Below are 14924 nucleotides of genomic sequence, written 5' to 3'. Positions count from 1 at the left end.
TCAACAAGCATGTGGACAAGGGGGATCCAGTGGATACAGTGTACTTGGATTTTCAGAAAGTCTTTGACAAGGTCCCTCAGCAAAGGTTCTTAAGCAAAGTAAGCTGTCATGGGATAAGAGGGAAGGTCCTCTCACCGACCAGTAACTGCTTAAAAGATAGGAAACAAAGGGCAGGAATAAATGGTCAGTTTTCAGAATGGAGAGAGGTAAATAGTGGTGCCCCACCAGGAGCCTGTACTGGGACGAGTTCTATTCAACATATTCATAAATGATCTGGGAAAAGGGGTAAACGCTGAGGTGGCAAAATTTGCAGATGATACAAAACTACTCAAGAAACTTAAGTCCCAGGCAGACTGCAAAGAACTACAAAAGGATCTCTCAAAACTGGGTGACTGGGCAACAAAATGGCAGATGAAGATCAGTGCTGGGAATTGCAAAGTAATGCACATTGGAAAACATAATCCCAACTATACATATCAAACGACGGGGTCTAAATTAGCTGTTACCACACAAGAAAGAGATCTTGGAGCCATTGTGGATAGTTCTCTGAAAACATCCACTCAATGTGCAGCGACAGTCAAAAAAGCGAACGGAAGGTTGGGAATCATTAAGAAAGGGATAGATAATAAGACAGAAAATATCATATTGCCTCTACATAAATTTTTACTCCTGTTGGAATTCTGCAATTTTACTACGGCTCCAAATGCAACAACTGCAGAATTCCAATAGGAGTAATAAATCCATGGTAAATTTTGCATACTGCGTGCAGATGTGGCCGCCCCATCTCAAAAAAGACATATCGGAATTGGAAAAGGGCAACAAAAATAATTAGGGATATGGAATGGCTTCTGTATGAGGAGAGATTAATGAGACTGGAACTTTTCAGCTTGGAAAAGAGACAACTAAGGGGGGATATAATAAAGGTCTATAAAATCATGACTGATGTGGAGAAAGTAAATAAGGAAGTGTTATTTACTCCTTCTTATAACATAGGAACTAGCGGTCACCAAATGAAAGTAATAGGCAGCAGGTTTAAAACAAACAAAAGAAAGAAAAGGAGTACTTGCGGCACCTTAGAGACTAACCAATTTATTTGAGCATGAGCTTTCGTGAGCTACAGCTCACTTTATCGGATCCACGGTATGCATCCGATGAAGTGAGCTGTAGCTCAGGAAAGCTCATGCTCAAATAAATTGGTTAGTCTCTAAGGTGCCACAAGTACTCCTTTTCTTTTTGCGAATACAGACTAACACGGCTGTTACTCTGAAACAAAAGAAAGTATTTCTTCAAACAACACAGTGTCAACCTGTGGAACTCCTTCCCAGAGGATGTCGTGAAGGCCCAGGGTTTAAACAGGGTTTAACAGGGTTCAGAAGAGAACTAGATTAATTCAGGGAGGACAGGTCCATCGATGGCTATTAGCCAGGATGGGCAGGAATGGTGTCCCTATGGGCAACAGGGGATGGATGACTTGATGATTACATGCTCTGTTCATTCCCTCTGGGGCACCTGGCATTGGCCACTGTCGGAAGACAGGATACTGAGCTAAACGGACCTTTGGTCTGACCCAGTATGGCTGTTCTTATGTGTGACAACACCAGTCACGTGGATCCATGACAATAAAACATGACAGTCCTCCTCCCCTCTCCTTCCCTTCCTTCAATTCCTACCTCCCTCTCCCTTGCAGATGTGGACATTTTTCCATCTGCTCTCCTCCTAACCCCTCCACTCACCCCACAGACCCCATCCCATCTCCTGATCTCCCTCACACCCGCTCTCCTCCCTCCCTTACTCTTCTCTTTAACCTCTCACTCTCCTCTGGCTCTTTCCCCCTCACAATATGAACACACTTCAGCACCTTCCATTCTAAAGACCCTTGACTCGGTTTGCCTCTCCAGCTACAGCCCCTTCTCCCTTTCATCTCTCAACTCATTGAATGTGCCTCAGCAATCACTGTCTGGAGTTCCTGTCCTCCATTCCCTCCAAGACCCTCCCCACCCCGGCTTCCACCCCTTGCACTTCAGGGAAATCGCTCCTGCCAAAGTCTCTAATGACTCTTCCTAACTAACACTCAAAATCAGTGCTCCATCCTCACCCTCTTTGGCTTGCCAGCCGCCTCTGACACCATTTACCAGGCTCTTCTTGATACCTTGTCCCCCTTGGCTTTTTTATCTCTGTCCCCTCCTGGGTCTACTCTGACCTCTCTAATCACTCCTTCACCATGTCCGTCAGAGGATCTTCCTCATCCCCCTCCAGCTTTCTGTGGGGTTCTGTCATGGTCCCTTCTCTTCTCCCTCTACACCTTATACCAAAGCCATCTGCAAACACAAATTCAACTACCATCTCAATGCTGATGACTCACAGATCTACCTATCCACTTCAGATCTGTCTCTTTCAGCACAAACTAAAATCTTGGCCTGTCTCTCTGACATCTCCTTGTGGCTTTCTCGTCATCAGCTCAAGCTCAATGTGGTTAAAACAGAGTTCCCAATCTTCCTCCCAAGACCTCGCTTCTACCTCCTTTGTCAGTCACTGTGGACGACGCCATCATCCTGCCTGCCACTCAAGACTGTAACTTGGGTGTCATCTTTGACTTGGAGCTCTCTCTAGGTCCTCACATCCAGGTTATGTCTAAATCTTGCTGACTCTTTCAGCAGAGCATCTTTAAGACACTGCCTTTCCTATCCACCCCCACAGCTAAACCTCTCGTTCAGGCTCTCAGCATCTCGTGTCTCAACTGCTACAACATCCTTTTCTCTGGCCTTGACAAACGCAGACTTAGCCCACTCAGATCCCTTCAGAAGATGCTGAAAAGATCGTTTCCCAGCTCCTTGATCTGACCATGTCATTTCTCTCTTTGCCTCTCTCCACTGGCTCCTCCTTCTCATCAAATAGAAGCTGCCTATTTTCAGCTGTGAGGCCCTTCATAGCCTATCCCCAACAGACCTGTCATCTCTCATTCGCTACCGAAATGTCAACTCTCAACGCCACATGATCCCAGCCTCCATCACCCACTTGTTAAATTTTCACACAAGCCCCTTTGTGCCGTGTCCCATGCTACCCCCTCATGCCTCGGAGGAGCTCCTGGTAAATGTCTGCAAAACTATCTCATTATCCTCCACGCCCTTCTCAACACTCTCCTCTGGCAGGATGCCTAAAAACCCGGATAACCATTAGACCACTGGTGCTCTGAAACCACAGCCTGTCACTCTGGTCAGTGCGGTCTCCTTATAATCCCCCATCTGCCTTACACTCCAATGGGACCATATTTTGTTTTGTATCTGTACAGCGCCTGGCACGGTGGGGTCCAGGACTCGGGTGCCTGGGTGCCGCCATAAAACAATAATAAATAACGCTGAGGATGAGGATAGCAGGGAGCTTTACTTTTTAAATTGGCTTGCTTTTCCCACTAGAAAGGCCCGTCTTGTTGGCCCTGTTTTTCGTGAAAGACTCGACAGTGAGCTGGAGAACTTGAGGGGCGGGCGTGTAACCCGAGAACATGAGAGGGGAAGGAATTATTATTTCATGTCATGGTAGCACAGCCCAGCTTTAACCATGCTGGGGCTGGGGCTGTGCAGACAGAGCAAGGGACAGTCCCTGCCCCGAACACATTACACTCATCGTAATGGTCAGTTCTGGTTGGACACATTCCTGGAGGTTTCATCACAGGACACACTCTTTAATTGCAGATTAACCTTTAATTCCTGGAGACACCAGGACATTCCTGGAGGGTTGGCAACCCTATGCCGAGGTCAGCTCCACACCATTTTTCTTTGGCTTTAACTGTTGAATTTGGTTGTTTGTTTCTTTTCACCCAAATAGTTAAATCGGTTCAATACCAAAAGAGTTTTAGTTCCTCAAAATAATTAAAATCCCTACGGCAAGTGCAGTGCTATCGGTACAGCCATGCTTTACACCAGTAAATGTAGGGGAATAATCTGTATCTGTACAACCAGGGTTTACATTCAGCAGGAGCGGAGCGCCAGTAAATAATTTCAAACCTTGACTCCAGCCTGATGCTGTTGAACATGGGGGAGGCCTGGGGGCTCCGGGAAATACTCCTATGACAATTAAAGCCTTGAGTACAACTGTGTCCACACTAAGGCTATGTCCAACTGCACTTTCATCGGTGGGTGTGAAAAAACACACACCCCAACCCACAAAAGTTTTACCGATGAAAAGCACCGGTAGGGACAGCGCTTTGTGGGAGGGAGACGCTCTCCCAACAACAAAGCTATTGCCCCTCATTGGGGGTGGTTTTATTTTGTCAGCGGGAGAGCTCTTTCCTGCCAACAAAGAGCAGCCACACTGCGTGCCTTGCCGCGGCATGGCCGTAGCGGCACAGCTGGGCCGCTGTAAGGTGTGCACCATAGACACAGCCTAAGTGATTGGTGTAAAAAGAGTACAAACCCTGCATGTAAAACAGCCCTAAAAAGTTTATTCCAACTGTTTAAACTTCATTGTTCAAACCGTGGACTTCTCTACCCACAAATTCACACCAGTTTAAGTTAAGGTGTGAGTTAAACTGGTTTAGTTAAACCAGTGCAAGAGGCTCTGTGGACCCTCCTTTTCCAGTTTAAGGACTTGTCTACACTGGCAATTCACAGCGCTCTAACTTGCTGGCTCGGCGGTGTGTGTGTGTGTGAAAAATTACCGCCCCCCCACAGAGCACAGCAAGTTAGAGCGCTGTAAAGCGCCAATGTAGACAGGCTCCCAGCGCTCGGAGCTATTCCCCTCGTCAACCTGGTTTACCAGGAGCGCTGGGAGAGCTCTCTCCACAGCGCTCGCGGATCACCACACTGACAGTTCAAAGCGCGGCCGCAGGAGAGCTCCCATGGCAGCACTTTGCGCCGTCTACTGTAGACTTAGCCTAAGAGTGGCTTTTTTTCTGTTTACCTTACGTCGGTTGGGCCGTGTCCACATGGAGAGTTGCACCAGTGTAACTAAACACAACTGATTCAGCTAAACTGGCACAAAGCCCCACGTGGACACTTGTATTCTGATGTAACAGAAGCTTTTTTCAGTTCAGGTTAAGTTGCTGGGAATCAGTTTAAGCTAAACTAAAAAAGGCCACGGTGATACCAAAATAAGAGGGCCCACAAAGGGGTTGGCACTGATTTATCTGCACCAGTTTAATTAAACCAGAGCAAGTTTGAAGTGTAGAAAAGGCCCTACCCAACCAAACACCTGTCGAGCAGAAGAAAGAAAAGCTGTCCTTGGTAAAGATTCTACACCCAGTGGCCCTCCATTTGAGGGCTGAGAATTCCCACCCCAGGTCTCTGCTGCTCCAAGCAGACCTCCAGCAAAACAGGGCAGATGATGCTTACAAGAAAACAAGGAGGGGAAAAAACCCTTTCGGGCCTTTGCTATCCCTTAGGCAGCAACAGAAATGGACACCCTATTTCCCCCTTGTCAGGTCACCTCTAATGTAATGGGCACAGAGGATTTTTCTTTCAACGAAGGCCCAGCCAGGCACCCACGGCAGTTGGTGCTGGATGTAATGCATTAAAAAAGCCAAACCAGCCAGTGAGAATGTCAGCTTGGCCCAGACTCTCTCTGATCCTCATCAACGTCCTCCTCTGCCCACGCACACACACCCAGCCCTGCAGGCCCCAGGCCAAACCTCTGCACCACTGGAGTTACACCAGTTCTGGGTGTGACCTCCTGACACGACGGCCTCCTGCCTCATTGCTGCAGGGATAACCCGACACATACACCCCCACTTCTCTGCTTTCCTTCCTGGTCCCTGACATGACTTGACCCTGTAGGGCCAGGCTGCACTGGGGCCTAATCCAGTTTACGTCAAACCAAGCCTGTTACTGAGGTGACACGAGGGCACCAATGCACTTAAACCACTTCGAACATACCCCAACCCCACCCCACAGCCTCACCCAGCTCAATCGGCCCTGCCCGGCTGATGTCGGGGTCTCTCTGTGAGGTCACCCCCTCCCCACCACCTTTGCCCAATGGGCTGAGTTCCTGCAAAAGGCCTTTGTGATGTCACTGCCCCACCCACCCCTCCCCTCCAAGCTGATGTCCTGCCCCTGCCCAGCCTCTGTGGAGGTTGGAGTTGTTGTCCCTGCCTCATGGAGAACAAAGAAGATTCAAATCCATGCCTGGAAAAGCAGGATGTGCCTTCCCCTCTCCTCATCCCACCCTCAATGGGATCCGGAAGCTCTTTATCCGGCAGCTACAGGACATCCTAACGGCACAAACGCAGCACCTGTTCTGTTCTCTGCAACGGGAGCTCACGCTCAAACTAAGACCTGATTAATGCACGTTTCCAGGGGCTCCAAAGTCGTGTCATCCCCCCCATGGCACCAACACACAGCCAGAGACAGAAAGGGGGTTAACATCTCTTCCCTAGGATGACACCTCTAAAGATGTGCATCCAGGACAGATGAGACCCACTGCCATGGGCAGGCGTGGCGGGTAGATCAGGCCAGTGGAGGCCCCGTCTTCCCCTGCCGCTGCCGCCAGACCCCCAGTTGCACGATTGTGGAGGGAAGTTTTTGCTTTATTATCCCCCCTGCAATGCCGGGGGGCTGAGGAGGCTGGATGTGCTCTTCAGCTTCCTGGGTTCATCAGTGACCTCCCTGGACTCCCGGAAGCCGAGCAGCAAACCCAGCCTCCTCGGCTGCCCGGGAACCTGCATGGGGCACAGCAAATGCTTCTGCCGGAGGAGAGCGAGGGGCTTCAGCGGTTGGGGTCTGGGGAGGGGAGTTGCTGCTTGGCTGGCCCGGGGCAGCTCCAGGCAGGTGGGGTGGGGGACAAGGCGGACACTCAGGGCGTGGGCTGGCCCCGGACTCCTCCGGCCGAGGGGGACTCGTGGCCCCGGCCGCTGGGAGAGGGACACAAGCAGAAGGGGCAGGCTGGGGGCTCGCCTCCCCTAGAGAGGGGGCCCCACACCCACCCACCCGCTGCCCAGGCCCATGGCTGACTGGGGGTGCGAGGAGAGGGGGGCGGACACAGCTCAGCCCCACGTAGCCGAGGACAAGCCAGGCTCAGGAGTCCAGGCCCCGGGGGTCAAACTGAAGCACCTTCTGGGAGCCGTGAACGGCCCGAGAGTCCCGTCACTGAACCCTGGGCCACGGGGGGTCAATTTACCCCCCTCTGTCAGCCCGGCTCTGCCCACAGGGCTCGGGTCTGAGAGCCCCACCGGCCCGGAGACGTGGCACAGACCCGGCCTGGGCAGCGCCTGGCCCCGGGGACTCCCCGCAGCCCGGGAGCCTCACGGGGCTGCGAGGGGCTTGTCGGCGGGTGCAGCACCCATGGGTGCCGGTCCGAGCGGGGCCGCACCCCCGGCTGGGGGCGGTCGGCGTTGGATGCCGGGGTCACCGCTCGGGTCAGGGGCGCTCCGCCCCCCACGGCACATTGTCCCCGCAGCCCCCGGCAGCGCCGGGCACAAGGGGGCCAGGACCCCCCCCGGTCACTATAGCAACGTCACCGATCCCTGTCAGCGACCGCTCAGTGCCGGGGGGGGGGACGCGGGGGGGTCTCCCAACACCTCTGAACGCAGAGCCCAGAACTGCCCCCCCGGCCCGGCTGCCCCCCCCCGACACCCAGCTCCCCCCGTCCCCCCGGCCCGGCTGCCCCCCCCCGACACCCAGCTCCCCCCTCCCCGCCCGGCTGCCCCCCCCGACACCCAGCTCCCCCCTCCCCGCCCCCCCGGCCCGGCTGCCCCCCCCCGACACCCAGCTCCCCCCTCCCGGCCCGGCTGCCCCCCTCCCCGCACCCCCCCCGGCCCAGCTGCCCCCCCGACACCCAGCTCCCCCCTCCCGGCCCGGCTGCCCCCCTCCCCGCACCCCCCCCGGCCCGGCTGCCCCCCCGACACCCAGCTCCCCCCTCCCAGGGTCCCCCCCGACACTCACGGGAGCGGCCCCCCGGCAGGGCGGCGGCCCCCAGCAGCAGCAGCAGCAGGCGCAGCGCCAGGGCCATCCCGGACCCCCCGAGCTGCGCGGCCGGACGCGGCGCCGGGACCCGGGAGCTCCCCGGGCGCTGAGCCAGCTCCTGGCCGTGAGAGCCTCCAGTCTGCAGGGATTGGCTGAGAGGGGAACATCCCACCAATAGCGTGGCGGAGACCCGCCTGCGTCACCGGTCGCTGGGTTGGCGCCGCGGAGAACTGGGCCCCGGGGCTGTAACGACCGGAGCGGCAATTACGGCCCAGCCCAGTGATGCTCGGCCCGTGGCCGGGCCCTGCTCTGCAGGATCCTCTCCGGGAGGGGTCCTGGGGCCAGCCGGCCCATCACACAGGGGTCACAGCGCGGCCCAGGGGCTCTCAGCCCCCCTCCCATTGCTCCTGTGCACCCCAGCCCCGTGCGCCCCTCTACTCTGACCCCCGCAGCCCCCGGCCTGAGACCTCCCCGCCACTGCTGGGACCTTGTCTCTCGCAGGAGGGACTTCGGCACGGCCTGAACTGAGCCCTTCCCTGGCGCTGGGTGACCCCCCAGTGCCCCCGGCCCCGCCACAGCGTCCTGCCCCCAGCCTGGGGCCCGGGAGAGAGGCACAAAGAGAGGCCGGTGATTTGCCATGGAAGCCATAAGTATAGGGAGAGAACCCAGGAGTCCGGGCTCCAGCCCCCTGCTCTAACCCACTCGACCCCACTTCCCTCCCAGAGCAAGGGAGAGAACCCAGGAGTCCTGGCTCCAGCCCCCTGCTCTACCCCACTCAACCCCACTTCCCTCCCAGAGCAAGGGAGAGAACCCAGGAGTCCAGGCTCCAACCCCCGGCTCTAACCCACTAGGCCCCACTTCTCTCCCAGAGCAAGGGAGAGAACCCAGGAGTCCTGGCTCCAGCCCCCTGCTCTACCCCACTCGACCCCACTTCCCTCCCAGAGCAAGGGAGAGAACCCAGGAGTCCTGGCTCCAGCCCCCGATCTACCCACTCGACCCCACTTCTCTCCCGGAGCAAGAGAGAGAACCCAGGAGTCCTGGCTCCAGCCCCCGATCTACCCACTAGACCCCACTTCTCTCCCAGAGCAAGGGAGAGAACCCAGGAGTCCTGGCTCCAGCCCCCTGCTCTAACCCACTAGGCCCCACTTTTCTCCCGGAGCAAGAGAGAGAACCCAGGAGTCCTGGCTCCAGCCCCCTGCTCTACCCCACTCGACCCCACTTCTCTCCCGGAGCAAGGGAGAGAACCCAGGAGTCCTGGCTCCAGCCCCCTGCTCTCCACACTCAACCCCACTTCCCTCCCAGAGCAAGGGAGAGAACCCAGGAGTCCTGGCTCCAGCCCCCTGCTCTACCCCACTCAACCCCACTTCCCTCCCAGAGCAAGGGAGAGAACCCAGGAGTCCTGGCTCCAACCCCCTGCTCTACCCCACTAGACCCCACTTCCCTCCCAGAGCAAGGGAGAGAACCCAGGAGTCCTGGCTCCAGCCCCCTGCTCTCCCCACTCAACCCCACTTCCCTCCCAGAGCAAGGGAGAGAACCCAGGAGTCCTGGCTCCAGCCCCCTGCTCTACCCCACTCGACCCCACTTCTCTCCCGGAGCAAGGGAGAGAACCCAGGAGTCCTGGCTCCAGCCTCCTGCTCTAACCCAGTACACCCCACTTCTCTCCCAGAGCAAGGGCTAGAACCCAGGAGTCCTGGCTCCAGCCCCCAGCTCTAACCCACTCAACCCCACTTCTCTCCCGGAGCAAGGGAGAGAACCCCGGAGTCCTGGCTCCAGCCCCCTGCTCTCCCCACTCAACCCCACTTCCCTCCCAGAGCAAGGGAGAGAACCCAGGAGTCCTGGCTCCACCCCCTGCTCTACCCCACTCGACCCCACTTCTCTCCCAGAGCAAGGGAGAGAACCCAGGAGTCCTGGCTCCAGCCCCCTGCTCTACCCCACTCGACCCCACTTCCCTCCCAGAGTAAGGGAGAGAATCCAGGAGTCCTGGCTCCAACCCCCGGCTCTAACCCACTAGGCCCCACTTCTCTCCCAGAGCAAGGGAGAGAACCCAGGAGTCCTGGCTCCAGACCCCTGCTCTACCTCACTCGACCCCACTTCCCTCCCAGAGTAAGGGCTAGAACCCAGGAGTCCTGGCTCCAGCCCCCAGCTCTAACCCACTAGGCCCTACTTCTCTGCCAGAGCAAGGGAGAGAACCCAGGAGTCCTGGCTCCACCCCCTGATCTACGCACAGGCAGAGGATGACCTAACCCCTTTATGTTCTCTGCTTTTGCAAGTCACTCGGCTGTTTACATCATTTCTGGGAACTATTTTTGGTATGTCTCCTCCTCTTGCGGGGAGAGGAGGTACCAAGGCTCAGCAGTCTCTCGTTGGAGTCTGTTTTTGAAGTTTTTTTGTTGAAGAATTACAACTTTTAGGACTGTAATCGAGTGACCAGAGAGATTGCAGTGTTCTCTGACTGGTTTTTGAATGTTATAATTCTTGACATCTGATTCGTGTCCATTTATTCTTTTACGTAGAGACTGTCCAGTTTGTCCAATGTACATGGCAGAGGGGCATCGCTGGCACATGATGGCATAGATCACATGGGTGGATGTGCAGGTGAACGAGCCTCTGAAGTGAGCTGTAGCTCATGAAAGCTTATGCTCAAATAAATTGGTTAGTCTCTAGGGTGCCACAAGTCCTCCGTTTCCTTTTGCGAGTACAGTCACTGTGGGTGTTAGTTAGGGTGCCTGGTTTTGGTCGGACTGGAACACCCAGTCCAAAAGGGATCCTGGTGGCTCCAGTCAGCACGGCTGACTGGGCAGTTAAATGTCCGGTTCGCACAGCACCACAGCTGGGCTGGCAGGCTCCCCGCGAGCCACCGCACCAAGGAGCACGTCCGGCTCCTAGCCTTCAGGCTGCTGGGGGTGGGAGGCATGCGGCCCTCCCTCCGCCCGCCCTCAGGCACAGGTCCCATTGGCTGGGTCAGGGCAGGGGAGGAATTAGCGCCACTCAAGCACTCAGCAGGTGGCTGTTGAGGGGTCCCGTGGTGCGCACCTCTCCCGCACCCCCGTCATTGCATCGCCTCACCCCCATCCCCCACTGCATCCCTCCCGTCTCACCTCCCTCGAACCCCCGTCATTGCATCGTCTCACTCCCATCCCCCTCACTGCATCCCTCCCGTCTCACCTCCCCCGCACCCCCGTCATTGCATCACCTCACTCCCATCCCGCTCACTGCATCCCTCCCGTCTCACCTCTCTCGCACCCCTGTCATTGCATCGCCTCACTCCGATCCCCCTCACTGCATCCCTCCCGTCTCACCTCCCCCGCACCCCCGGCATTGCATCGCCTCACTCCCATCCCCCTCACTGCATCCCTCCCATCTCACCTCCCCCGCATCCCCGTCATTGCATCGCCTCACCCCCATCCCCCTCACTGCATCCCTCCCGTCTCACCTCCCCCACGCCCTCGTCATTGCATCGCCTCACTCCCATCCCCCTCACTGCATCCCTCCCGTCTCACCTCCCCCGCACCCCCGGCATTGCATCGCCTCACTCCCATCCCCCTCACTGCATCCCTCCCGTCTCACCTCCCCCGCACCCCCGTCATTGCATCGTCTCACTCCCATCCCCCTCACTGCATCCCTCCCGTCTCACCTCTCTCGCACCCCTGTCATTGCATCGCCTCACTCCGATCCCCCTCACTGCATCCCTCCCGTCTCACCTCCCCCGCACCCCCGGCATTGCATCGCCTCACTCCCATCCCCCTCACTGCATCCCTCCCATCTCACCTCCCCCGCATCCCCGTCATTGCATCGCCTCACCCCCATACCCCTCACTGCATCCCTCCCGTCTCACCTCCCCCACGCCCTCGTCATTGCATCGCCTCACTCCCATCCCCCTCACTGCATCCCTCCCGTCTCACCTCCCCCGCACCCCCAGCATTGCATCGCCTCACTCCCATCCCCCTCTCTGCATCCCTCCCGTCTCACCTCCCCCGCACCTGCATCTTTGCATCGCCTCACTCCCATCCCGCTCACTGCATCCCTCCCGTCTCACCTCCCTCGCACCCCCGTCATTGCATCGCCTCACTCCCATCCCCCTCACTGCATCCCTCCCGTCTCACCTCCCTCGCACCCCCGTCATTGCATCGCCTCACTCCCATCCCCCTCACTGCATCCCTCCCGTCTCACCTCCCTCGCACCCCCATCATTGCATCGCCTCACTCCCATCCCCCTCACTGCATCCCTCCCGTCTCACCTCCCTCGCACCCCCGTCATTGCATCGCCTCACTCCGATCCCCCTCACTGCATCCCTCCCGTCTCACCTCCCCCGCACCCCCGTCATTGCATCGCCTCACTCCCATCCCCCTCACTGCATCCCTCCCGTCTCACCTCCCCCGCACCCCCATCCCCCTCACTGCATCCCTCCCGTCTCACCTCCCCCGCACCCCCATCTTTGCATCTCCTCACTCCCATCCCCCTCACTGCATCCCTCCCGTCTCACCTCCCCCGCACCCCCGTCATTGCATCGCCTCACTCCCATCCCCCTCACTGCATCCCTCCCATCTCACCTCCCCCGCACCCCCGTCATTGCATCGCCTCACTCCCATCCCCCACTGCATCCCTCCCGTCTCACCTCCCTCACACCCCCGTCATTGCATCGCCTCACTCCTATCCCCCTCTCTGCATCCCTCCCGTCTCACCTCCCCCGCGCCCCCGTCATTGCATCGCCTCACTCCCATCCCCCTCACTGCATCCCTCCCGTCTCACCTCCCTCGCACCCCCTCTGCATCCCTCCCGTCTCACCTCCCCCGCACTCCCGTCATTGCATCGCCTCACTCCCATCCCCCTCACTTCATGCCTCCCGTCTCACCTCCTTCGCACCCCCGTCATTGCATTGCCTCACTCCCATCCCCCTCACTGCATCCCTCCCGTCTCACCTCCCTCGCACCCCCGTCATTGCATCGCCTCACTCCCATCCCCCTCACTGCATCCCTCCCGTCTCACCTCCCTCGCACCCCCGTCATTGCATCGCCTCACTCCCATCCCCCTCACTGCATCCCTCCCGTCTCACTTCCCTCGCACCCCCGTCATTGCATCGCCTCACCCCCATCCCCCTCACTGCATCCCTCCCGTCTCACCTCCCCCGCACCCCCGTCATTGCATCGCCTCACTTCCTTCCCCCTCTCTGCATCCCTCCCGTCTCACCTCCCCCTCACCCCCGTCATTGCATCGCCTCACTCCCATCCCCCTCACTGCATCCCTCCCGTCTCACCTCCCCCGCACCCCCGTCTTTGCATCGCCTGCACCCCCATCCCCCTCACTGCATCCCTCCCGTCTCACCTCTCCCGCACCCCCATCATTGCATCGCCTCACTCCCATCCCCCTCACTGCATGTCTCCTTGTCCCACCCCCATCCCCCTTAGTGCATCTCTCTCACATCCCACCCTGTTCTGCCCCCCACACCTACCCATCCCAGCCCTGTACCCGTTACAGCACTCTTCCTCCCAGCCTGTCCACCGCTCAGAGCTGCCATCCCCATGTCCCTCACCCCCACAGCCCTGCACCTCATTCACCTCCAAACACTGCTGCATTCCCATTATGTCCCTACACACCCCTGTGCCCCCCACATCCTCATGCATAGGGTTGCTAATCCTCCGGGGTTGGCCTGGAGTCTCCAGGAATTAAATTATGCCATTTGGTGAAATTTTCAGGAATCCGTCCAAACAAAATTGGCAACCCTACTCAGGCACCTGTAGCCTTCTGCCTCCCCCTGCATCCCCGTCCACCCCACATACCCCCCACTCCCGCTCCTCTCTCCTTCACTGCCCCCCTCACCCACACCCTGCTCTCATCCTTGGCCTCTTTCCCTCCCTATCCTCTCTCCATCACCCCACATCTTTTCACCTCCAGCCCATCCTCCTCCCTTCCCAGCTGGATGATTTCGGCAACCCCTGGAAAAGTGTGTTAAAAAGTGTTTCTGTGTAGGCAAGTGTGTGCATGCATGCATTGTATATGTGTAAGAGACTGTGTGTCTTTGTGTAGGGAGGTGCGTGTATTGCCGTATGTGTGTATACCTGTGTGAATACAATTTACAGCCTAACTCTTTGACTTTTATTCCTTTTAGTGGCTTGCGCACAAAAATATTGATGACATAAAATGTGTGTATTCATTTCATAACAAACTTTTAAAAGAGAAGGGAACTCCAAAAGAAACGTATTATTTCTTCAAAAGTGAATGTTGTTGATTAGTAATTGCAGAAGAGTCGATGGATCATACATTTCTCCCCACCTTTGTCTAGCTACATTATAAACCCTTTGTTGCAGACTCTCTTTTTATGTGTATGTCCAGCACCTTCCACCCTGGAGCTCTGATCTTAGTTGGGGTCTCTAGGCACTAACCAACAATTGTAATAATAAATAATGCGGAAGTGTATCTGTTAGTGCATGCGAGGTGTGTACACATGAATACACGTGTGTATCTGCATGTAGGTGTGGCAGTCAGTTTCTACAGATTTAATTATATGGACAGGTGTGCATTGCTATGGTTGTGCTTTATGGGTTTGTATTTGGGCTTCAGAAGTGGACCTTTAATGGACCCATTGCAGCTGTGATAATGTGTGGTCCTAATTCCACACATAAAATTACAATAAATTTAGTGAACAAAAAACATGGAGCTGGTTATGAAAAATGGAAAGAGGGGAGGGAAAGAACCATGAAAACCTTTGTGAATTTTTTTAATGATCCCTTTTGACTATTTTGCTGCCAGCTCTTGCGTCCTGTAACAAATAAAACCTGAACTGAGCATAATACAGCTATCAAAACAATCAATATGCCTGTTTTGCCCTGCAATGAAAATGAGCACATGAGCAAGGGTGGGGGAGAGCAAGCAACAGAGAGAGGGGGGATGGAGTGAGTGGGGATACAGCCTGGGGAAGGGGTGGGGCCTGGGCAAGGGTGTTCGGTTTTCTGGAATTAGAAAGTTGGCAACCCTAGCTTTAGTATCAGTGGGGTTTGAATACTGCCCTGGGTTGGCCTCTCCTGGTTTGGGGAG

The 14924-nt window shown here is 56.5% G+C and overlaps 1 protein-coding gene across 3 annotated transcripts in view; it reads right to left on the bottom strand.

Moving 5' to 3' along the window:
• The window catches only part of LOC311520442 (class I histocompatibility antigen, F10 alpha chain-like), a 33152-nt gene extending 25139 nt beyond the window's left edge, over positions 1–8013 (bottom strand). For all 3 annotated transcript variants that reach the window (XM_084627887.1, XM_084627888.1, XM_084627889.1), the window contains exon 1: positions 7872–8013. In XM_084627887.1, the coding sequence (XP_084484013.1) occupies positions 7872–7938 (67 nt within the window). In that variant the 5' untranslated portion in view covers positions 7939–8013. The remainder of the gene's footprint in view (positions 1–7871) is intronic.
• Between the last annotated feature and the right edge of the window lie 6911 nt (positions 8014–14924).

The sequence above is a fragment of the Lepidochelys olivacea genome (assembly GCF_965140295.1).
Source record: "Lepidochelys olivacea isolate rLepOli2 genome assembly, chromosome: 5".
In the NCBI taxonomy this organism is placed as follows: Eukaryota; Metazoa; Chordata; order Testudines; family Cheloniidae; genus Lepidochelys; species Lepidochelys olivacea.
This window is presented reverse-complemented; position numbering and strand designations above follow the sequence as displayed.